This window comes from Rhodnius prolixus, unplaced genomic scaffold, assembly GCF_049639745.1.
Source record: "Rhodnius prolixus isolate KJV_2025 unplaced genomic scaffold, Rpr scaffold_9, whole genome shotgun sequence".
Lineage (NCBI taxonomy): Eukaryota > Metazoa > Arthropoda > Insecta > Hemiptera > Reduviidae > Rhodnius > Rhodnius prolixus.
The window spans coordinates 29,501,389-29,527,281 of NW_027411604.1; the positions used below are offsets into that span (position 1 = coordinate 29,501,389).

The window sequence follows — 25,893 nt, forward strand, 5'->3', positions numbered from 1 at the left end:
TTACGTATTGTATTTTCAAGAATTAAAATATTATAAATATTTATTTCAATAAACTTAAGATGATATGATCAATGCTGATAAAAACTACTTTCAAAAATATAAGAATTGTCATTTTTGAAAATGGAATAGAAAGTATTTAGACAGCTGTTGGAGACTAGTGGAGTATTATTTGGATAGCCTTGCTCAGCAATAGTTATTATTGTATTTACTTATTGCCATGATAGCAATTTATCATGCTGGACTAGTAAATGCTAAGGTAAAAGATATGGTAAACAGTTGCAATGAAATAAAGTATTGAAGAATGTTACAATAAAGCAACTATGTGAGTGTCTAACGCCTAGAGTGCAGGGCATGCCAGAGGTCATGGTCCATGGCGGCCACTTTATGCAATCCAATGTTGCATTACTACATGCCGTACAGTATTGTTCAACCGTTCCATCAACACTGATAAATACTGTTAAGTCTTTTTCCAGTGTTAATCTTTTTCCGTCTCTTCTCGTAAGAGGAAGTATTGCAATCGCATAAAATTTTCTGTAGTTGAGTTTTTTTTTACTGGTAATACATGATTGAGATCCCTTGCGTTCGAAAACAAATGAGCTGGATAAACCTTATTTAAGTTCTAAGATTTTCCACCTATCGCTTTGCATATTGTCTCTACTAATTCCTAAAAGTCAGAGAATCGTTGCTCTCCTTCTTTCATAACCTCCAAAGAGGACATCTTTTTTTGAAACGACTTTATTATTTTTATTAATTATTTGATTTTATTTTGCGATTTTCTGTGCAGTCTGGAAAATGGTGATGTTTGATTTTGGACATTACGTTTCTTAGGACCATCACTTTAGTTTAGACATCTAGAGAAAAACTGGCGTCACGCTGTTTTTAAGTGTAAAACTAACATAACACAATCTTTAATTAATTAAGCATTTTGGATTAATTTCTAATAGGAAAATTAGGAATTACAGAAAGAGAAAATTTCTGTTTAAATACACATAACGATAGAGAATATTGTTGGTGCCATTTTTGAGGATATAAATAAGATCTTCCACTAAACACATTTTAAAATTATATGAACAAACCTAACTTATCATTCTAGAAGTGCGAGTTGTATAAATTCCTAACTACATTAAATTCAAAATCATAATAATAAAAGAAAAAATAAGTCACGCGTTAAATCCACGAGCTCTTTTTAAATACAATGCTTACAAATATTGCGTAACAGTTAATGCAAATTGAGTATATCATATGTTTATCTGTTATAAGTGTAGTAATAAAACTGACAAGTTTTTATTGAATTGTAAAATAATACCAGTTGCATTAAATCGGCCCACTCCAGAGCACAATAAATACTGAGCAGTCGCTACTTCACTCTACGTTAGATGAAATTCTATTTTTTACACTTCTGAATTATTTTCAGTAATTTAATAAATTCTTTTAGTTCTTCTTCTTCTTCTTTTATCCTGGTCAGTTCTTCTAAAGCCCTGCCAACGAACTATTTGCATGTCCACCATGTAATTATCATTTAAAAAATATATATATATACCTACGAGGGTCGTTTGAAAAGTCCGTGCAAAGTCCGAGAGATAGCACTACTGGCGCGTATCGAGGTTATGTTTAGTTAGTAGCATCTCTTGGAAGAACACACACCAAGTTTCAGCCAGATCGGTCTATTTCTTTGTGTTTGGCATTCGTTTAAATCAAGGAAGTCGAGTGATTTTCAAAAAATGGACGAAAAAGAATTTCGTGTGTTGATTAAACACTACTTTATGAAAGGCAAAACGCCTCAGGAGACTAAAGAGAAGCTTGATAAACATTATGGTGACTCTGCACCTTCGATTAGAACAGTTTATAAGTGGTTTCAAAACTTTCGGAGTGGCCATATGGGCACAAGTGACGCTGAACGTTCTGGACGCCCTGTTGAGGTTACTACTCCAGAAATCATTGATAAAATCCATGATATGGTGATGGATGACAGAAGAGTGAAGGTGCGTGAGATTGCTAGTGCTGTGGGCATCTCGAATGAACGGGTACATAATATTTTGCATCAACATTTGGACATGACAAAGCTATCCGCAAGATGGGTGCCGCGATTGCTCACGCTTGACCAAAAACGAAATCGTGTGAAGTGTTGCAAGGACGGTTTGCAGCTGTTCCAGAAGAATCCGCAGGACTTTAATCGTCGTTTCGTCACTGTGGATGAAACATGGATACATCACTACACTCCTGAGACCAAAGAACAATTTAAACAATGGGTTACCAAGGGGGAATCTGCGCCAAAAAAGGCGAAGACCGTTCCTTCGGCCGGAAAGATTATGGCGACTGTCTTTTGGGATTCGCAAGGAATAATCCTTATCGACTATCTGGAAAAGGGTAAAACTATTACAGGTGCATATTATTCATCGTTATTGGACCGTTTGAAAACCGAGCTGCAAGAAAAACGCCCACGATTGGCCCACAAAAAAGTCCTTTTCCATCACGACAACGCACCAGCTCACACCTCAGCAGTTGTGGTCGTAAAATTAGTGGAAATAGGGTTCCAACTCGTTTCACATCCCCCTATTCTCCAGACTTGGCTCCCTCGGACTACTATTTGTTCCCCAATATGAAGAAATGGGTGGCGGGAAAAAGATTTTATTCAAACGAGGAGGTGATTGCAGAAACGAATGGCTATTTTTCAGACTTGGACAAATCCTATTATTCGGAAGGGATCAACAAACTAGAGCAGCGTTGGACGAAGTGTATAAGCCTAAAAGGAGACTATGTTGAAAAATAAAAAAGGTTTACCCCCAAAAATTAAGTAGTTTTTATTTTTGCACGGACTTTTCAAACGACCCTCGTATATTATGATTAACTGAGAAATTTGGCACCCCTTGACACAGGATTACGGTTGACTTAAAATTTTAGCCAAACGTTTCTGCATCGTTAATATTACAATTTTCATTAGAACATTCCATTTCATTAAAGAGGTAGACCCCTTTTGAGATAAGACTGTCCCTTACGCTCCCCCCCCCCTAGAACTTCTATGAAATGGATTATCCCTGGGAAAATTATAGATCTACTTGTTGGATTTTGGGTAAGTTGTTTGAAGAAAATCTTATGAGCTGTTTTTGAGAGAGAGAAAAAAAATCTATTAAGCGTTGGCATCACAATTAAATCTAAAATTTTAACCTTCTGCGTTATTCAGTTATTGAAAAACGGTAAGTCAAAGGGTTTCAAGGCGAGGTAGATACAAACGCACGAAGTAAAACGTGTAAAAACTTATTTCTTCGCCCCCTCTTATTCAAGATATTCAAAACTTATAAAAGTTTGAAAATTAAAAAATAATTTAAATCAGAAATATTTCAATACATTCATTAGAAAGAATAAAAATATCTAAATCTTTTCGTTCATTATTCATGATAAATATTCATTACGGTCCAAAATGTATTATAAATTTATCTTATCTATTTATATATGTTCAATTCATGTGCATATGGCTATTAATTCTATGACAAACAAACAATGTGAACCGAACTTGTGTTTCCATTCGACTAGGACAGCCTTGACTTGGTTTTAGAAACAAGTGATCAGAGTGTAAAAAAAATTCAAATTAAAATAAAGGTGCATATTTGCATATATTTATTGCAACCAAATCAGGTAGCATTTACTATAAAACTGCAAAAAGTCACACTGTTATTTGTGTTCAATGATAATAATATTACACTTTTACCAATAAAGTTTTTTATTAGTCAGTCTTTTTATTAAACTCATCAAACACAGTGTATTATACTAAGTTTTTTTTTTTTAACTAGGCAAATTTAATGTCTTTAAGTAGGGAATTATAGTACTAAAACCCTGTTTTTGTTACTTAGATAAGATTTTCAAATACATTTTACTAATTCAAAACTTAAAAAAACTAAAAGTAAAAGAAATGTTATTACATATTTATTGAACTCTTAATATTTAATTAAAATTAGTTCCTGCGAATCTCAAAAAGGTATGAATTTACCATCAATAGTTGTTTAAAAAATCTCTGTGGAAACTGCTCCCACGTTCAAAATTATTATGAATATAAGTTTCCTCCGTCACCAATTTCACTAATTATTTCACTTCAGAATTCTAATCTTCGTAATCAGATAGTAACAAAAGTTAGTAATTACAATTACTATTTAAACCACAACTGCATTGCATAACTACCTTCAGTTAGACTAATGGTTGGAGTATTCCAAGTTATAATAATAATGTACCCATGAGAAGAAATAAATAAAAATGGATTTGGGTTAATTGTTCTCTCATGCGGCTGGTAGGAAATATTGCGTTAGTGACAAATTTGCGAAACTGATATTTAAAAAAAAAAAATGCTTTGTGATCCCTAGAATTTGGGGGGAAAAAATTATTTTTAGGTTTGCAAATGTGCGGTGCACTGTAAGAATGGTTCAGTTATATCTGCGTTTAATCGTTGGTTTTGTTCTCGCCATACTCTAATACAGGGATGGGCAACGTGCGGCCCTTCCAACATTTTCCTGCGGCCCGCGACACAAAACAGCAAATAATAAAAATTTAAGAGGGAAGGGATTAGCTATGAGGTTAGCATACTGGACTCCCACGCGGAAGTCCCGGGTTCGAATCCAGCTGCTGACCCTTAGATTTTCTCTTCCTAGGAGCTTCTTACAGCTCACTGTCCATGGACAGTGTTGTCTGTAACGAGAGAACACTGTCCGGAGGCCGGCAGTGCACTGGAAAAAGCTCCGGGCGCTAATGACCTCAGCTGTTGATGCGCAAAAAAAAAAAAAAAAAAAAAATTTAAATCATAAAATATGTCAAATTTAATGTTATTAAAGTTTGGTAATTTTCGATAGTAGACGTACGTTACAATTAGTATCACATGACTTTTAATACGCCACTTTTACACCAGACAAAGCGTGTTCTCTCCGTCGAAGCTACGGATTTTCGCTTCTTCTCTAGTTGTTTATTTTATGGTGCAACAAACAGTTGATGTATAACTGTGAATGCAATCGCATTATTATTTATGAATAAATACAAATTAATTCATTAAGAAAAGAAATATATATACTGCGGCCCTCGTTAATAAACCAATAACCTTTTGCGGCCCTCGGTAATAAACCTCATGTGGCCCTTTACAGAAAAAGGTTGCCCACCCCTGCTCTAATACGTTGATCCCAATGATTGAGAACGAATTTCGATTATTCAGTAAGTAAACAACGATCCCAATTTTCATCAATCCAATCAACTTGTTCATAAAGCCACATGAGATGTGCTGCTTTATGTTGTCTTGTTAAAAAAAAAAAACCCTCAGTGCTCGTTTCCATGGTACCGTGTCCATGCTAAGAATAACGTAACTCTAAATGAGTCACTGCCCTCCCTAGTTCTTCAACAGTAAGTCTTCGTAAAGGAGTATTAAAAAAAATCTGTTTCGTGCGTAATGATAGTGAAAGATGAATATTGATTTCTTTAAGGAATCAAATTCCATAAAGTTGATTCCAATTGTGTAAACAGTATGAATTTATTTTTGTTTATTTTTACTTTTCATTAGTGATATCGATCAAAATTGATTATTAAGTTGTAAAAGCAGTTTGTAAACATTTCATATCGTCCAAGTAAAAGATATGAAAAATTAAGGAATTAATAATAATCTGAATTTTTGTAAGAGGTCCATTACAATTTGTGAGCAGTTTATAATAATATTTTATTTTTATTCTTTTTAAGACAAATTGATTTTATGGAAATGCAGGGAAGCTGAAGGGTCATGCTGTTCCCTCAAAAGTACTGTTTTATTGTAGTACAGCAAACTTTAAATTTACTACAAATTCATCTTTTAAAGAAAGTAAAATAATCCTTGAAAACTGAAATGATCTGAACTGAAAAGTGAAAAATCGAACTAAGATGAATCTTAATTTCTGTTACAGACAATTGTAGCGTCATGAAAATACAGTTTATTGCAGCTAAAAAAAAAAAAAAAAACGGTTAAAGAAGTCAGTGAGCTGTGTCTGTTGGATGGAAGTACGGATTGTGAAGGAGGGGGTAACAGTGTGTAGAAAGAAAGAGTATGCAGGTACATTGTGTTGTCTTGACTCGGTTGTGCATGTACCGACACGCCGCCTAGTTACTCTAGTTTACTTCTCTGTGGATATTTTTATCTCCGGCCTCTATTTATAGACACTTCAAGATCCTAATGTGGGTAAGTTGTATTTTATTTTTAATTCTTGGACGTAAATGTTTACTTATTTGATCAATAATGGTATTGATTTTTCTGTGACAAAGTTTAAAGGTTTATTTTTCGTTATCTATCAATTTTTTTGTAAATGTTACCACAATGATACAGAACATATTTGAAAATTGTTTACATTCTCTTACTAATGGCAGACCGGCGCCACGGTAGCCGAGCGGTTAGAGCTAATATGTATTGTGGTACTGGGTTCGATTCCTTGTCTTAGGCCTTGGATTTTATTTAATGGTTAATAAAAGAAATTTACAGTAAAGTATGTTTTCTAGTCGCCTCCGTCCACAACACCTAATTGGTAGTTGGACGTTAAGCCCCACCTGAAAAAATAGGCGATTACTTTACTTTACTTTACTAATGGCAGACTTGATTAGCGGAGGAGAGGCTTAAAAAAAAAGCCTAATTCCACTACACCTAAAAAGTCTATTGTGGGGACAATTTAATTGTTAGCAATCGTACGCAGGTAGTAGTATTAGTCTATAATATGTACAATGGCGTTGTGTGATGAACCAAGTTAGTCTGTTGGTTCAATAACTTCCGAGTACTTATAAGTCAACTACCCTGCTCCCATACGCTTTGCGCGAATTGTGCGAGTATTGAAGGTGTCGTTATTGATGTTGTAAGGCTCAGGTAACTATTAAGGACGCCAAAAACTCTGAAGATGTTGCTAGTCTTCATCCTTGGGAGTACTCTAGTAAGGAGGTTCCCTTTTTGGATCTTGTCAAATTTTTGAGGTTTTTAGGCTCTGATTTCAGCTGATTATCATCAACATATTTGAACCCCTACAGTCATTTTATTTAGAGCAAGTTTCCTAGCGGTATTTATGCTTTGCGTCTGTAATTTAATTCCTCTTTAGTACCAAGAAGGATCTTTCGATGCATAGAATTTCATTACAATCTCTTCTTTAGAAAAAGATTTACTCTGCAAGAAAATTTAGAAGACAGACTAACCAAAGTAAGTGCTCTAACGTTATCATGTTACAGTAGAATTTTTTGCCTTATAACTAAAGAGGGGTATATTTCTGGCAGCTTAGGGTTTAGATGTGACAGTTCGGCCTTCGAGAGTCAACTTGAAATACACCAACCATTTAATGTTTCACCATTAAATGGAAGAAAAAACTTTTGCTATCCTAGTTTAGTGCTTTTGTTAGTTGACAATCAGGAGTTGCTGTAGCTAGTCTGCACTAAATTGAAATCCAACGAACTAATGTAGAAAAAAAAAAAACGACTTTATTCTAAAGGATGAGAAACCGCTCAGTAATTTCGGAACGTATCCAAAAACATAATGGCCTTTTTTAAATATAATAACTGGAAAAAAGGAATCACCTTTTATGTTAAATGGCGATGGTATTCTGTGGTGATAATTTCAATGTTCCCATGTAATATACTAATCCTTTCAACAATTTTCATTTCGCTTATACAGTATTTCATGGGCTCCCTAAAAGTCTGATGTTTTTTAGTTAATCCTATGAGGGTACGTAAATTAAGGATATTTCAATTGAGTAAAAAAAAAAAATTCATTCTCTGAAGAGGTACTTGGGGTTGTGTAATTTTGGTATTAAACTCGAATACAAATTTCTTACTAATAATCCTGTGCGGAAGTCTCTCATTTGAAGCACTAAATGACAGTAACATTACTTTTTCTTTTTTTTATGCGTGGGGTAATTCAGGATAACAAGTATACCATTTGTTCCGCAAAAATTGTTTCATTCAAAAATGCTGAATAGTATTATTCAACAATTTCATTTTATTCACTATATTTGTGGCGAATAAAATATAATATAAAATTATGTATACATACATATATATACATTTTTTTTTATTGCAAATAGCTGAACTGGCGTGATATGAAATTTGTTTATTTCATGTTAATCGAATAACAAGAATCATATACATAAGTATATATGTATAAGTACATATATTTAAGATGATTGTGAACAACTGCCTTCAATAAAACTTCTTTTTTGTTTTTGAGGTTTATTATTGTTAAATCTACTACGTATATGTTATTTATTAACAGGTTTCCGCTAATGCGGTGTTTAAAAAAAGAAAAGGAACTAATTTCCTTCCATAGATTCTTCACATATTGTACCTCTGATCCATTAAGCCAATTATATTTGTGTTTGCATTTACATAAATAGCAAACCTTAATGACAAATTACACTTTACTGTTGTATTGTTGTTGCTCAAGATAGTGGAAATGTACTTAAGTTTAATAGTTCTTAATATTCTTAATAGTTGCATTTTACAATTGTTCTTCCAATGTCAAATAGTTTTTTTTTATTACTTAATTTAGTCATGCTTATAGAAAGACAGTCGATTTCACCGAAAAGAAAATTTCTATTTCATCCTTGTTTGAATCACTTTTCTTTCAATAAATTCCACTTTCAATTATGTCTTTCCTAAATATCTTGGTTTAGATATCAACTTTATTTTGTCTACATATTTATTATATTCAATATTAAAACGCGTTAACATCGGAGGTCATTATTGTTACTGTTGGCTCATGAAATTTAGTTATTTTGCCATCGACTTATTTCTTGTAAAGATATTATAATATGAAACGATTGTAACAATCCAGTGTTGAGGACATAATTCTTATACTTGAATAAAACTGTTCAATGAACAAGCATCGTTCTCGCTTGTATCAGCGGATAAGATGTGAATGGGACAGCTCATTATTTGTGTACCTTACATGGCTATTCCATTAGACTGACGCCAAGAGTGAAGTGAGACACAGCACCATCTTTCTGACTGTCAGTTCACCCCTTCATTGAAACTTGGTTTACAAAATATCTAGAAATTTTTCCGTTCGACTCAACAGATTCATCAGTTTTGTGTTTTATGTGACAATCATCCATTAATCAATGAATTTAAACTGCATTCTGATAATAATGGTCGACAGATCGTCAACTTGGTGGTTCAATTGTCGTTTATAAAAAGTATTTACTGCGAAAAGCCAGAATAGAGAGAATAGTCGAACGATTTACTCACAATTAATCTGTAATATCTAAAAAACTAACTAACTAACAATAGTTATTTAATTTCTAGAGATTTTTAAAATTAAGTATTTATATAATGTTTAATTAACGATAATCGATAGTGTTCACTATAATAGTTCTTACTTCTTTGTAGGTAGATAAAAACTAACATGAACCCATAACAAAGTAACGCAACGAAAGTGATTCTGTTTGGAGGGGGATGTGAGTGACGGGACACAAATAGAAATAAAAATGAAAGAGAAACGATCTAACATTCCAGCTAGGTCAAGAGGTAGGAGTTTAAATATAAGGGAAAATGAGTTAAGATTAATTTTATGTTGTGTAGAAATGGGATCAACTCATTTGAGTGCTTGGTGTCTTAATTCAAATACATCTTACTTATGCGTATTAATGTGATGCGTTTAAAATTTTCTTGAGGTGTCACGAACAAAAACAACAGCAAGCGAAGCGTGTGACACAGAGTCATTAAAAGAGAAAGTTAAATTCTGTACCTCAAAGTGATAAATTATTTTGTGGTGATGAATGAAAAACCGGTCAGAAACAGAAATATGATGTTTATGGTACAGTGATGTATTATGGCAAAGATGTAAAAAGCAATTAACTTATTAATTTTAAATCCCAATAATTGTATGCAATTTAATTCGTCCATCAAATAACCACCTACAGTGTGATGCTATTTTGAGAAAGATATGTTGTTCAAAAACATTGTTATGAATAGTCATATTCTTCAGCCATTTCCCTACTTCTTTAGCTCTCGTTCACTAGAGCAGCTTGGCTTATTACGTCACCACGTTTCTTTGTGTATGCAGTGGCCTTTACTGAATTTTGGGATCTAAAACTTAAAAAAAAAAAATTCCAATCTAAAGATCTGGTCATATTTTTAAATTGTCAGGGCTGAAATGAATTCTTTCAGGAATTTTGCCCAAAATTAATTCAAATATAAAAAATCATTCAAAAGCATGCAGTGTCTTCTCAGTTTACTGACCAACTCTGTTGATTATAACGGTAGAACACCTGACGGGTGGTCGGCAGTACTACAGAGAAGGCTTAGACGACATTGTCTTAATTTATATTAAGAACAGGATAAATTGTATACACAAATATATCCTCCACCACCGGACTGTGACAAATTATTAAATAAAAGTAAAGAAATTTCTCTTATTGCTTCCAAGAAACCCACAATTTAACCACCAAAACAAACAATAAACACAGTTGTGCAACCGTATTCAATATCTGTTTTCTTAAAAATAGGATAGTCGTTACAATTGACAATGTTGTGTGTACAAATAATAAATAAGTAATTTTTACTTTTCTAATATGACTAAATTAGGTTTTCCTTTTTTACTGTTCAAACTCTATTTCTTTCAAATGGACGAAAACTTATATATGTATTACAAATATCAGTGAAAATGTAAATGTCACATCGATATACTTGTTTGTATCTACTTTCCATTATATTCTTCCTCAATTAATGATTTTGCATATTCATAAACTTGAACACCAGTTAATTTCATTGACAATGTATATTGACTTTCACTTTGATTTACTTAAGATGAAATCTGCCACATGGGTTGGTCGGCTGGAGCACAATTAAGAACATTGTTATTCTTTCTTGCATTTGATTTCTGCATTTATTCTTTCTTAACCTAACTATATTGACTGTCAGCTTGTTTTTCTTGTGATGCCAAAAAGTTATTTTCACATCCTTGAATTTTGTCACTGTATTTGAACTAAATAATGCATACATCACATTTCATATGTTCAAATTTCAAAAAAAGAAAAATTAGGCATGCTTTCTCTCTTTGCAATTAAAAAATTAAATTAAAGTTTTTTAAATTTCAAACAGTTATAATACTGAAGTTCAAAAGTTAACACATTGAAGAAACCAATTTCAGCTAGAAGAAGGCCTTAGGTTTGCCAAAACGTCGGTAATACTGTATTTTGAGAACCTTTTGTTACTTTTCTGAATAATATGGGGGATATTTCAAGTTGGCAGCACGAATTATGTTCAAGTGTACCGCTAGTTCAGCTGTATGTCACGACTTTATATTTTTTATGTTTTAATCTCCACGCCATTATGTTGGTCTAAAAATGATGTAATACCTACTTGCCTCACTTCTTATTTTGTCATTTTTTTCGTTGTTTTTTTTGGGGGGGGGGGGTTATGTGTTCTCTGAGATTCCATTATTTGAGTTTTCCTCTCATTTCAGGACAATTTGCAATTCTATCTGTTTTTTAATATTAAAGATTAATGTTAAATGTTCCACTTAATTCTTAAATTTAGAGAAAATTGCATAAACGAAGGCTTAATCAAACTGGTTTGAGTAATTTCTGGAAAAAAAAAAGTGCAAAATTTCTCTTTGTTTGTACCGTGTAAACTAGTTGTAAACAGTATTAGCGAAAGCGTTTGCAGATAAATTAATTATTTCTGACGGTTGCATGATGAATACTTAATATCATCCTTGATGAATTTCAGTTAAATATAAATATTATTATGAGCGTAAGACTTGGAGACGAAGGTCGAATTAGAAATCGGTGCACCATTTTAAAAGGCTGAATGAGATTTGGGCGATTTAGGTAGCCAGAATGTCAGAAACAAGAGTTTCCCAAGATGCTGTTAAAAGAGAAGTTATAAACAGAAGCAGAAATTTGTGGAGGTTTAAAACTGCGACAGACTGAAGATGGTAGCAAAAAAAATTGAGAAGGCTGGTGGAAGTACCTTTATTTTTATTAATAGGCCTAAGCTCATTAATAGGCTGTATTATTAAGCGTCTAATAATAATGATAATATGTTAAAGAAAACAGTTGGACGTTAACAATATTTCAACATCATTTAAACCTTTATGATTTTAGCAATAAATATTAGAGCAGTGTTTTCTTTGTAGTGTCAATGTTACTTACAGTGCAGCTAGCGCTAGTGTAACTATCAAAATCAATGTTAAACAAAAAAATTAATAAATATGGAAGGGTTACATTAATCAATCTAGCTGAAAGCGATGCTATTTAAAGTAATTAGTTTAAAATAATTTTTTGGCACGAATAGTTTTCCCTGGCATGAATGTTATTCCGAAGTTTTGTGTGTGTGAACTTATTTCAATGTCCACAAAACCAGTATTCTTATTAAACGGAACTTGAACAATTCAAAAACAACTTCACCAATAGGCACTGATTGAGACACATCTAAGTACTTCTAAGTGAAAAAATAAATTTAATCTAAAATAATAATTTAGATTAGTATGTCTTTAAAGTAATATTTTATAATTAAGGAAATGTTTCATTTTTTATTTTGACTGAAACATTATGAAATAGAGGATAAAACTCATTTAGTCCGTACCCGTGAACAGTAAGTTGTAGCGTACTGTACTTATACCTTGAACCTTTGACACTAGTCTGCTCCACTTGCCTTATACCAAGGACGTTCACTATGTTGCGATTACAGGGACAGCATCCATAAGTCCCTTATTTTCATATTATTTTATTTATTAATAAATATACATTTTTTAAATTGCTTTGTTATTGAACTATTTGTCCACGTTTTTTTTAAGAATAGTTGTTAAATGATTTCTAATAACGTCTTATAGTTTTGCAGACTATAATTTTGTCAATTTATGAATTAAAAGATGCTAGTTTTGTTTCGAAAATGACCTTATAAATTCTTTAGGAAATATGGCATCATTGCGCTTTATTTGCCCTATTTATTATGGATCTGAAAAAAAGAGTTTTGAGATTATTTCTCTTTAATTCCTTTCGTTCAAAATTAAATTATTTTAAGTATTTTATCAATTGCAGTATAGCTCTCTAGATTTATTTATCATCTTTTGCGTTGTTCCACACTTCCTAAAGCAATAGTAGTACACATATTTTGGATTCACTTTTAGTTGGTTTGGTTACCTTCTTTTATGTTTTCTGTTATTTCAAAGAGGCGAACTCTTAGATGCCCTTTAATTCTTTGGAAAAAGGAGGAAGTCTCAAGAGATGAAGGAGTATAATGCAGATTTCTTCTTCTTTTTTTTAAGTAAAAATTGTTCGCTTCCTCAAAAGTCATTACAATTTTCATTATATTCCTGTCGATAGCTCTTATATTCTAATATCTTTTAAACGGATGTTGACTTCCACAAAAATTTACTTGACGAAAATAGCTCTATAGAAATTTGCTAAGTTGCTGTGATTTCCTTTAACAAATTGAAAATAGGTACCAAATAAATTATTACCAAATATTAAAATCCTAGAGCTTGGTAAAGTTAGTAATATCACTATTCTTTCCTAGTTTAGGAACCCGAATATTTCTCATTTTCACTCATTATCTGAACTATTATATACGGTTAATAACTATAGCTACATCTATAAAGCCTGCAGTGAGTGAATTTAGTTATGGTAAACAATAATGGTGCAATGTATAGCTCAAAATAAAAACAAAATCTAACATTCACCTGATTATACTGCAACAACTCCTGTAGGTAAGTTCTAGGCGACATTAAGATTCAACAGCGTTTGTAACAATAAGGATCACTTTATAAATAATACATGAACGTGAATAAAAATTCGTGTAATTTACTCTCGTCTGTAATATATTGAATACAAAAGTATGTAAAATACTATAATCCTTTTTCTTTTTTTTTTAAATAAAATGAAAACAATGCATACTCATTGTGTGAAGCAAGAGTTCAAAGTTCGTAATATATAAAAGCAGCAAATATAACGTAACAACTCCAGCATGAGTGAATGACAACAGAATTAAACAAGAGATGAGATTTTTAGAAAGAAAAGATATTTCAATTTTTTTTTTGTTTAAATCTGATAGCTTGCATCTTCTACAGAATTGGAGAATATCTAGAACATACTTCCTTGGAGTATGAACCCCTTAAACTCAAAAACAAAGTTTGATGTTTTATTTATAAGATTTATAGTGTTTTGATTTACCAAAACCATAGGTTATTTTTTATTTATATTATTTATGGTTCTAAAATTTATAATAAGTTTATGAGACTTATTTATAACCAGATGTTGATGACTGCGACCAAAATAGATCATTGTCTCCATTGTGGAAACTGATGCTAGACCGCTAGATTCTCTGGAGAAGTTCTAGGAAGAGTGGAGAGCCTGTGGTTAGAGCAACATGCGCCAAATTTTTGCTTTAATACTCTCCTTCGTTCTACCTAGGCTTTTCTGAGGAGGGTTCTCTTTACTTCTTTTTGACCACTCGGTGAAAGAGGAATTAAGATTGAGGATTTGTTTTAATCTCGGTTGTGGAACATGTCCATCACTGATAGACTGCTTCTTGCAGTTCTAGGAGCAGTTGTTCGGAGGAGCACTACGAGGAGGTAGAGATAGATTTTGTTCCCCTTTTCTTCTGCTTTTATTTTTGGAAAAACATATTTGCTTCCAATTCAACGCATACTTCTGATCTCTGAATTGAGCCTATTATTAACATGTTTTTAGGCTATTTCCTAAATGTGCTGAGTGAGTTATAAAGTGCTATTGTAAATGTTTTTTAAATTCAAAAATTATGGAAAAAGCACAAACTGAGCAAAATTCATGTAGATTTAAACCCCGAGATAGACCCTATATGAGTTTAATTAATCAGGAGATAATTATCTAACAAGCAAATAATAAAAACCTGTAATAAAAATTGGGCTACAATGTTTCAGAAGTAATGGAGGAGATTTATACGGTGCATGTGAAGTGTCGTCCAGATCCAGCGCATAGCTATCCTTCAGAACGGGCGTACTCCTCGTCAACTGTAGGTGGCTTAGCGACAACCCATATAATTATCGCCCTTCTTGTGGCTACACTGACTACAGCTGGTTATTGCAGCCGCCATACATGGATGGGTTAGCTTCTACTTTATTTGTAAACTTTCTCTTTTATTCTGAACTATTTTGGAAATCAAAAAACTTGGCAACAGAAAATTTTTGTGTAAATATATATTATGTCTTCAGAAGAAGGGGAAAAAATTATTCTACCATTTACTGAGCTAGTTAGTCAGTAGAGTCTGATTAGGTAGGCAGTGATCAGGTAATTTGATTTAACTAGCTAGGATTTAGTTAGCAATCTTTTTTTTTTTCAGAAGTCTGTCAATAAACATAAGCTCGGTCTTTACGTTTATTTGGTAATTCCCCTTTTTCAGGTGAAATCCAGGAATGGACCTAAGCAAATAGAAAAGTGTACTGATAAGATCGTTTACTTACAGTAACACAAGTTACCGAATATTGAACTCAGAAATCTAAGGGACTTAGACACTAGACTAATGTCACTTTTTAGAATTCATTGATATTTAAAAAACAATTTTCTTCACCCAATCTTTTCCGTTATCTGCAAGTGTACAGTACCGGCTATTTCCGGAATTCCCTATTCTTCCTAAGCAGTTATTTTTTCTTTCAATTCTTGTTTATGTCATATTTCTTACTTTAAAAAAACTCTGCACTTATTTCGCCTCCAACATTACGCAGATATTCAGGAGCATTCTACTCAAAAATATCCTTTAACGATTTCAAATTTAGCAGAGCATTTAACTAACAATAGTACTGGTGCACTAAATAATGCACCTCTCTCAGTAACCTTTAAATTTCTTATTTTGGGTTACTGTTTCAATTATAAGTAATGGAGCTATTTATATGAGTGTTTAAAGGTTTTAGTAAAAATGTTTAGAGAAAATAAGATGTCTAAATTACATTAAATTAGCCTCAAAATGTTTGTTACTAGTTTTTACGACATCGTCTTGAAATACTAAGATTAGAACCCCTCTTTTCAAGCACCTTAATGTAATTTATATGTTACAGGTGAATTCGTTAGCGGTGTCAGTCTAGTAAGTGGAGCATTACTTTGTGGCCTAACTGGAATACTGGCCAGCAAACGGTGGTACATTGACAGAAATATTAGATGGTTTTTTGTAGCGTCCATCATATCAACAATCTGTTCAATAACGTCATTATCATTAATGATATTCTTTGTTATAAAACCAACAATAAATCATCACTCATTTATGTTATTATATTTTGCTAGGGGTAATTTTAATAACAGTAGCAATGTAATATTACCATTATTAAATAGTAGTACAAGCGACGACCAAATTAATATTTATTTAGAAAATAATTTTACTGAAAGCTATGATAGTGAAGCAATAAAAGGGTCAGACATTGAATTACTAGAACCAGTTAATCGATATAAAAGAGATATAACCACTGAAGATATTACATTTCAATTAGAGATTTACATACATTTATTGTTAGCAGCTTTGGTTGAACTTATTTTATCCATGTTTTCAGTAAAAATTGGTTGGAAAGGTGTTAAAAACAGTTATGATAAGAAAATAAATGTGAATTATACCGGCACGATTGGAAATAATGGTAAACCAATTCGACCTGATATTCTGGAAAACCATAAAAATGGTGCTTGTGATCCAAAGTTATCACATTACTCTAATGTTGTAAAAGAATTGTACAAATTACAAAAAACTTCAATGTTATCTGATAGTGTTATTGGCAATAGAATTATAACAAAAATTGGTAATGAAAATCAAAATAAATTGTCTCTGCCATTACCAGAAAGTCAAAAAGAGTACAGAGAAAGAATTGAAAAATTTTTAGCTTCCCATGATAATTGTTTAAAAGATTAGAAGTGGCTAGAATTAAAGTGCGGTGATCTGCGTTGTCAGAACTGTTTAGGATAAGGCTAGAGAACACTACTCAGCATTAGTTTCCTCCAAGCCTCACTTGATCTTTCCAAATAGAATCAGAGTTGGAAGACTGAATAAGAATTAGGTTCTACAAGGGATATAACTTACTGTGTTCATGATAATAATATTGATGTCTATGAGGTAGAACTAACCTTTTTCTATTCTAAAGCACTTTTTCCCAAAATTTCTATCCCAAAACTGCTCTTCTCGGAGGCATTTGCTAGTGCTACGCTTCCAAATACAGCTTTCACAGGTGCCCATTAAGATTATAGTGCTAAGCAATCCATCAAAACTGATGTGCTCCTTATCATAGCTATTAGAAGAGTTCTTTTAATCAACTCGCCATTGACAAATTTAAAAAAAAAAAAAAAAGTAGGCCAGTTCAATCCGCTCTGCCCAATCCTGTTGTAATTTCATAGACGGACAAATCAATCAACGAAAAAAGGGAAGTAATATTTGTGTTATTAATAAGTGTGTATAATAATTTTTGCGGGCACAATATTACTCTTTTCGTAATGTTGATAGTTCTTTAAATTTTATAAGTCAAGCTGCTGTTACTATTTATCCTAAAAAAGCGTGGAATTATACAAGAATGAAAAATATTAAAAATTTTCTTTGAACTCTTCCTTTGTTCCAAACAATACTTCTGATTCAGAGATTTGTTTCTGTGTTTACAAAAATTATGGAATCCAGTATCAATATAAACCTATGAAACTATTGTTTTCGAGTTCATCTAATTTAAAATGAAACGAACTAGCTGAAAATTGGGAATACGTAATTTATCGAATTGGAAAGTGGGTTTTACGAAGAGGAGAAATAAATTGAATTACCAATGAATATCATACTAATGAGTCAGGTTTTGATATTGAAAATTCTAAGTAAAGATTTCGATGTTAATCTTAATTGATGCAGCAAATTTGTTTTAATTATTCAAATTTGTAAACGTGTAGCCATTTTTATTAACTTTTTGTACATAAAATGTAAATATTTTGTACAATTTTTACTATTAAAATGTATATTAATTTTGCTACCCTTATATTTTTCTATATTTAGCGTCATTTTTTGTTTTGTTTTTTTAATAGGTGCCTGAAATTTTGCAGAAATCCTAATCTGCTTCCGCAACTCCCAAGAATGCGCTTTCCTTTGTTTTACTTTCGACAACTAATTGAAATTGATTTATATTGAAGTCTAATACTATAAGTACTGAAATATCTACAATAAGTAGCAGTGATGTGGAATATCTTGTTATTGTTACTGTTTACTTAAATTCTTGCAGTGAAATAGAACGTTTTTAGATCAAACCACGATTTATACGATGTAAACCTAATTAGATCTCATTTTGCGTTCTGAAAGTCAAATGAGACCAGTATACATTTTCAATTTTAATCTAGCCACGCTAATTGTGGATGCTCGTTATTAAATTTCATATTATTCAACAAAGTAAAAACTTTTTCAGTTGGATTTAAATTATTTTTCTGTAATTTTTTCTTGACATATTCATCCAAGTAATGTTCATGCCCTTGAAACAACAAGTACTGTTACAAAAACAATGCAAAATATACTATAATTTTAAAAAAATTAAATACAAATATTATCAGTTGCTTACCAGGATTGGTCCCAGTAGTCCTTACTTTATCAAGTTCAACATTAAATTCATCAATTAAATTTAAGGCTGATACAACTCTTGATATGCCAACACCTCTATGCCTAAACACGTAGTCCATTGAAATTAAATTTCCACGATTTGATAAAAATGTACTAAAATTTTAATTCATTAAACTTTAAAATCACCTAATTAAATGTTCAGCTAAATCTGCCCCAAGTAATTCTTCATGAGCAAGCATTCTTATAGGTATAACTTTATTAATACTCTGAAAAATGAACAAAAATTATAAATTTGTTTGTTAAGATTATATGTCTTGAAATTTAGACAATAAGTATTTGACTACGTATTTGAATTAAACGATTCTATACACCACTTTTTAACTTATAAAATTCCCTTTGGCGTAAAAATCTTATTTAAATTACAAAAATAGTTTCAAGCTGATCTAAACTTTACCCATAAAAGTACAACAGTCACAATAAAACTGTATGAACCCAAACATAATGCACTCAGAGCTTGCACACCAAGTAGATACCAATCACCACCTTAACAGAAAACATTAAATTCAATATAATATAAATTTAATTGCATTCAATCTGTCTAAATCAAAACTTCATCATATCATAAAAACTTATTTTAGTGTAATAACCTATAAAGAGTCCAGCCCTGCGATTTGTGGTAGTTAGTGGATACGGATCTTCAGCAAATAAGCCAACAGCTATTACACCCCAAATACCACACATGCCTGCAAATATAGACACTTGAAGTTGAAACTATAAAGTAAATAAATTGAATATGATGAAGTGCATCGAAATTTTAGGATTACGGTTTTACAAAAGACGCCAAGAGGCGAGACCAACTACTGGGATTAAACAAATCTTTAAAGTCTGCTAGATAAGAGATTTAAACAAATATTTCTGGCATTCCTAAATCGTAAAATCTAACTAAATTTTTAAGACAAACAAATTTGAAGATTCTTACAAGGTTTAATCTTGGGGACCCTTTGCTGCACTTATATCTGTCTATATTACTGGTTTCCACATTATTATCCTAACCATTTTTGTAGAAGTAATTAAATACACAATTTGCATTTACCATGGACAGCTGAAGCTCCGACTGGATCGTCAACTTTGATTTTGTCAAATAAAGGTGTCGTAAAGGAAGTTACAAGCCCGCCTATACATCCTATTAAAAGAGCATGCCATGAACTGTACAGAAAACAGCCAGCTGTAACAGATGAATGTTAAGCAATACTTACACTAAAAGTTCTAATCACAAAGACTTCCTCTTACGAAATTTAAAAGGTTCTAAGTAAAAAATTAATCGGAATTTTTACAAAATGACGAGTTGTACTTGAGTCCATTAGTGGGTATTAACAATTTCATTTTGTAAATTATACATTTTAGCAATAAAGTATTTGAATACGGAATAAAAATCGTTTTGAAAGTCGCAAAAAACTGAACGACTACTTTTTTTACATTGTACCTAACTGAGGCGTAAGAAGCATCTATTAAAAGAAAATCTTATCCTGGATTAGGACCCAGGATATTTCTATTCCAAACTGATCCTGTCAGAGTTATACCCAAATAGTGAAATCAGAAAGTAGTGCAAATCATTGTGGATATCTGCGAGACAAATAGAAACTAGCAAATTAATTGCAAGTTAGCTCCATATTCTCTGCCAGTAGCCAACGGAGAATTTCCGTCGGCTGGGATTCCTCCTCTCACAGAAAACACACTACGGCTTACTGAGGAAAACCTCAATGTGCATTTGTGAAATAGTGCCTCAAATGTGTGTTATAAGTCTTATTCATAACTTTTTTGCTCCATGATATACACGACTAAATGGAAAATAAAGGATATTGCCTTCCATATCACTTCCAAGTATATACGAAGGGGCGTCAGGCACATCCAGTCTTTCTTTATTCGTAAAGAAAAGTATGAATTAAACTGTTATTATTCACTGATTAAAACTGATAAATTTTCAAACTTGGAAAAATATGTGTGTACATAGTGCGATTTGTTACTGAACTTTATTGACTGATATTTTCAAAGACCAAAACATGTGGAACTCTTTCAAATTTTCCATTGGGGTATCTAGAAAAACAGATACTAAAATAACCGCTAACAACCGTAAGAGAAAGCAATTATAAAATTGACTAAAGTTAAACTAGAGAGACTAACCTGTTACTGCCACAAGTGATCCCAGTACACTATTTATTATGTCTAGAATGTTAGCATTGCCTCGATTTATTATTAATGTGTACGTCAAACCTACAATTCCTCCACCAAATGAGGATAGCATAGTCATTACAGCAGCCTTTGCTGAGTAAGCCCATTTTAAACCGGAAAGTCCGTAGGTACTGTCAAAAAGTTTTTGTTTTTATTAATATTACAAACTGCAAAAGGCTGGCAAAATAAACTGTATGTACAAACAATGGATCACCCTGAAGATAAAATAAGCAAATGAAGGTAATGTTAAAGTAGGCAAAACTTCAATACTAAAATAAAGAAGAAATTTATTAATGTATCGCACTATTATTAAGAGTTCTCCACATTAGAGGGGCATGATTTAGCTATGCACTTTCTTCAAACCAGGCTGCAAGAACTCCTGTAAGATTTTTTTCCAAATTCCACTCTCATATTCTACAAGATTTTATTCAGGAAAAAGAACGAGGCAAGGTGATGTTCCAGAAAGAAGGTAAACTTTAGAAAAAGAGAGCAACATTGTGCGGTGAAGTTAACTTGGTAGATTACAATAGTTTCCTTAGATATGTGAAAGGAATGTTGAATATTACCTTTTCGACATCATTAAAGCTTAGGTTACTAACCAATTGTATTAATGTAGGCCATCGAATACACCAAGGACACCACTGCGATGTTAAGTTTAACTATAGATCTTAAGGATAGCCACGGCACGCGATCCATCACAATAGTCGCTGAAGTACAAAGCCTTTTCTTTGAACTCATTTGTTAAAGTCGAGGATCCTTCCACCAGGAGTTCTAATTATCTGCTACTTTTAAATTGAGCGATACATTTCTAGAACATCCCTTGTGCCGAGGAATGGCTTTGTTCAAAACGTTTTATAATAAATCAGATGGACCATTTTCATGTTTCCGATATCCTCTCACTTTTCAAAACCATGAATTTGAATTACTTTCCTTTTTGCATATCAAGGCTTAGTTTAAGCTTATATTAGCTGACCAGTTGCATGTCTCCAATTACTCTCAAGATGTTTTTAAAGGAAGTAAACTTTGAAATAAAACCTTCATGAAACATAAATGTATTCAATACGCTTGTAATGATTGGCCTAGAAGCATTGACTACTAACAACGTACAAACATCCAATTAATTCATCTCTAAATATTCAAGTAATTAGGCAGATTTTTAACTTCTTGCAGTTTGAAATGAACATGTTAACGCATAACATTGCCCCTTCCGGCAAGTACAATTTACAGGTTTTCAGTATTCAAATATCAAGGAATTTTTTAAAGAAAGAACAAATCACTAACCTACCACTATTAAAAGCTAGCCATCCCCACCAGAGTACAAAAAGTCCCATCGCACAATTGACTGGAGTACCAAGAGGAAGTGACGAATTTCCACTCTCATATCTGCCTAATCTTGGTCCAAGCATCATAGCGGAAGCAAATGCTGTGTGATTTAAAATTAGTTTTACAGATTATTAATGCCCAATCTTACAGTTACTTAAATAAAGAATAATGATGATTATAACGACCAGAGACTCCTCCAATTAAATGAACAGGTCCACTTCCAGCGATATCCACCGCTCCCATTTGTTTCAGAAATCCGTGGTCACCCCAAACCCATCCTGCAGGTATACAATATACCACTGTGTTCATAAATGAAAATACACAATATGCTTTGAAGTTACATCTGCAAGGAAAAACATCAGTTCTGTACACATATATGATATTCTTTTCCTAAAATAAATTGTTAACACACTATAGGCAAATTTTATGAAAAGCAAGAATTTTTACTCAATATTCAGTGGCCGTTGAAACTTAATATGTCATAAAATAGGAAATTTTACCAAAATGTCGATTTAGAAATAATTTACAAATTGAAAGGATGAATTTAGCCAAACATATGTATTTAGAAATCAACCTTGTATGGGTACAAGGAAATGTTCATAGATTTCAATGTGCAACAAATAGCCCTGAATCCACTGGCTACAACGTTAACTGCTTTCTTTAAGTTATGTCAAAATGACGCGTTTAAGGAAAACACGCGAGTAGAAAGAACGAGTGGAACGCAAGTAGAAAACCATTTGAATGACGCTAAGGAGAAGAGCGAGTCCAGGGATAACCAGGCATATTTAAAGAAACTACGAAAGACAGTTTGTACACCGTGCATCCCCATCAAGATGAATGCTTCCTTCTTAAATAAGCCCGGTCCAACGTCTTCCAGCAAATAAGAATTTAGTCAATCGTGTATAATAATAAAATAATACAATGTGAGAAAAAGGTAATAGCACAATGTATACAATGTATGCACAATTTTAAAGTTAAAAAAAAGGAAAATACAAAATCATCATTAATTTTGATGGGATTTCCTCAATTTCTGTTTCGAACATTGCATTTTTATGACAAACGTATATTTTACACTTTGGGGCAGCTATTTTTGGATCCACTTGTTCAGAAAATAGAAAAAATACAAAACCTTCATTAGTTTTGATGAATTTTCCATAATTTCTGTATCTAACATTGTACTTCAACGACAATCGTATATTATACACACTAGGTCGGCTAGTTTTGGAAGTAGAGATGTAGGAAAATAGGAAAAATACTAAATATTCATTAGTTTTGCAGGAAATTCCATAATTTCTGTTTCTAACATTGTACTTCAACGCTGAGCGTGTATTGTACACACTAGGTCGGCTAGTTTTGGAAATAGAGATTTAGAAAAGAGGGAAAACATAAAATCTTCATTAGTTTTTCTGGAATTTCCACAATTTCTGTTTCCAACATTGTACTTCAACGTCAAGCGTATATTGTACACACTAGGTCGGCTAGTTTTGGAAGTAGAGATTTAAAAAAAAGGGAAAAACATAAAATCTATCTTTATAAGTTTTGCTGAAATTTCTACAATTTCTGTATCTAACACTGTACTTCGACGCCAAGCGTATATTATACCCACTAGGTCGGCATAGAACCAAATTTGTAGAGAGATTTGTGCTCTACAACTTTTGTAATAACTTTAAATATTATTTAGAGCAATGGAAACAAGATAATTACAAAAAAACGATTTTCATGACCCTTGACCACTAATTTCCGTAAATACCAAAGATTTATACAACTTTATAGCTTATTATCTTCAAATCCGAGGTTACCCCTAATTTTAGCTAATTTGACTGGGCTATATTTAAAAGGTTTTACAGAGCTAGCATGCATATATTTGGGCGAAATGATCACCTAAGTATTTCGAATATTCTGAAAAATGTGGTTATTGACCTCAAATACATTTCTGAAGATATCGTTAATTCTTTATGAGTAACTTAATTTTTAAAAAGTATTTAGGCCCCTACGTTATTTTCATTCTTTATAATAAAAAAAAAGGATTTCCTTCTTTATTCCACAGATTATTTTTAAATCAGGTTAAACAAAAAACACTAAAAAACAACTCACACCTTTCAGCCATCGCACCAGAAACAATAGTTGTAGCAGTTGTTGCAAAAGATAATTGAAATAAAAATGCTGTGAATTTTGGGCCCATTTCTTCTGGAGTAGGGTCCAAAGCGAAATCGCCTATAGCCAATACAGGGCACGTCCAATAAGTCCCAAAACTGAAACCAAATCCTACTGCCCAATATGTCACACCTCCAAGAAATATATCAGCTATATTCTTCATCATTATGTTCATTTCGTTTTTTGTAGATACACAACCAGACTCAAGCATTCCAAAACCTGCGCATTGAAATATTTATATGTTAAAGTTTTGAAAACCGATGTTATAATTTTTTTATTTTCTATTTGTTACCTGTTTGCATGGTAAAAATAATAAAAGCCGAAGTCATTATCCAGCTAGCATCCTCAATTGTGATATTATACATAGATGGTATATCATTTTCTTTCTGGAAATCAGTTTCATTAAAATCACTTATATTTGAAGACATTTTTTACTACTTTAAGTAACAAAATAGAGTTGATACAAAAAATATTTCTAGTAGTTAGTTCTTGATTCTAGCTAGTTATTGATACAAGTAGATCAATTAAACATGGAGCTTTTAGACCAAAAGGAATTTTACATTAGAACTGAGATTTAAGTTCATAATTAATTATTTAAGAGGTGATTTTCTTTAGACTCTTCAAGAAAATTACATAATCTATAATCTTAATAAATTAAGCATTTGTAATTCCTTTGTTGAAAAGAAAAAAGTCGATGTAAAGGAATACAAGGGATTTATAATCTATTTAATAGCTACAAGAATCTATTAGTAAATATTTTACTTCCACAAAAGTTCAATAAAAAAACCCAGCAACTTTCAAATATTAAATTTTCAGCCGACACTTGATTCGCCGATTTGGAATAATTTAGTAAACCAAATCCTTAAGACCAAGCACAAAGTGGGGTTCAGTAGCAAAATTAGACAACATGATCTCTTTTAGTAAACATTAATAACAGTCATTAATAATCAAGTAATTACTTTAAGCTTATTACTCTGAGATTCTCTGTCTCTGGGTGGATAAGGATAATCAATTATTGGATTCACTACGGCTTGAAGTAGATAAAAGCGTATTTCCTTAATTCAGTACTCTTCTTTTAATCGTGAGAGGATGCGAATCAGCTTTTTGTAGTTTTGGAGTATTGCCCTAATCACGCAATTTCGCACAGATAATTTTCTAAAACTGCTATTTTATATCGTCAGAATGCAATGATTTATTTCTTGCGATAACTTTGTTAAAAACTAAAGATAATAAGAAGATTACTGTAGAAATAATTAAATATTAGGCTAAATTTTCACTCTGATTCACCAATTTTTGCTTCATTAATTTTAGAAAATTTACCTCCACCACTATTGTAAGTAATATTGTACTCATGACCTAAATCGTAAGCTCTTAGAAAGTGGTTATTTGTGAATTCTGAACAGTAAAGTTAATGCCTGAAAATTCCTTTCACTTTTATGAGTAACTAGTACACTATACTTTACTCGACTAAAAATTGAAGAGCATAAAGATATTTTTCTAATACCTTTATGGCAATATTGGTATTTTATTTTTGCTTTTTACTCAATGGTCTTATGATTGAAGAGTCTTACTTAGACTAACTACAAGGCAATGAACTTGTTATTTTACAAGTTCATTCAAGAAAATTTCAGCGAAACAAATAAATGATATTCTCTTATGTGAATTTTCACCCTTTTGGCTGACAAATTA

The 25,893-nt window shown here is 32.1% G+C and overlaps 2 protein-coding genes and 1 long non-coding RNA gene across 6 annotated transcripts in view; 1 reads left to right on the forward strand and 2 right to left on the reverse strand.

Moving 5' to 3' along the window:
* LOC141454643 (uncharacterized) overlaps window positions 1-17,929 on the forward strand; it is a 27,273-nt gene extending 9,344 nt beyond the window's left edge. For 2 of the 4 annotated variants that reach the window (XM_074129098.1, XM_074129099.1), the window contains 4 exons: window positions 5,904-6,175; window positions 9,352-9,489; window positions 14,867-15,049; window positions 15,998-17,929. In XM_074129098.1, coding sequence (XP_073985199.1) covers window positions 9,450-9,489; window positions 14,867-15,049; window positions 15,998-16,833 — 1,059 coding nt within the window. In that variant the 5' untranslated portion in view covers window positions 5,904-6,175; window positions 9,352-9,449 and the 3' untranslated portion in view covers window positions 16,834-17,929. The remainder of the gene's footprint in view (window positions 1-5,903; window positions 6,176-9,351; window positions 9,490-14,866; window positions 15,050-15,997) is intronic. The other 2 variants (XM_074129100.1, XM_074129101.1) reach the window with 2 other exon arrangements.
* Window positions 12,458-14,872, reverse strand: LOC141454645 (uncharacterized). Its single transcript, XR_012458856.1, has 3 exons — window positions 13,649-14,872; window positions 13,110-13,390; window positions 12,458-12,924 (listed from the first exon to the last, which is right to left on the reverse strand). It is a non-coding gene; the product is annotated as an uncharacterized lncRNA (long non-coding RNA).
* Window positions 17,395-24,684, reverse strand: Amt (Ammonium transporter). Its single transcript, XM_074129092.1, has 11 exons — window positions 24,497-24,684; window positions 24,147-24,423; window positions 22,236-22,393; window positions 22,009-22,150; window positions 20,680-20,858; window positions 19,592-19,723; window positions 19,146-19,241; window positions 18,953-19,041; window positions 18,685-18,764; window positions 18,500-18,600; window positions 17,395-18,412 (listed from the first exon to the last, which is right to left on the reverse strand). Exons 1-11 carry the CDS (start codon window positions 24,630-24,632, stop codon window positions 18,276-18,278), a joined length of 1,527 nt encoding a protein of 508 aa, XP_073985193.1. The 5' UTR covers window positions 24,633-24,684; the 3' UTR covers window positions 17,395-18,275.
* Window positions 24,685-25,893: the final 1,209 nt, after the last annotated feature.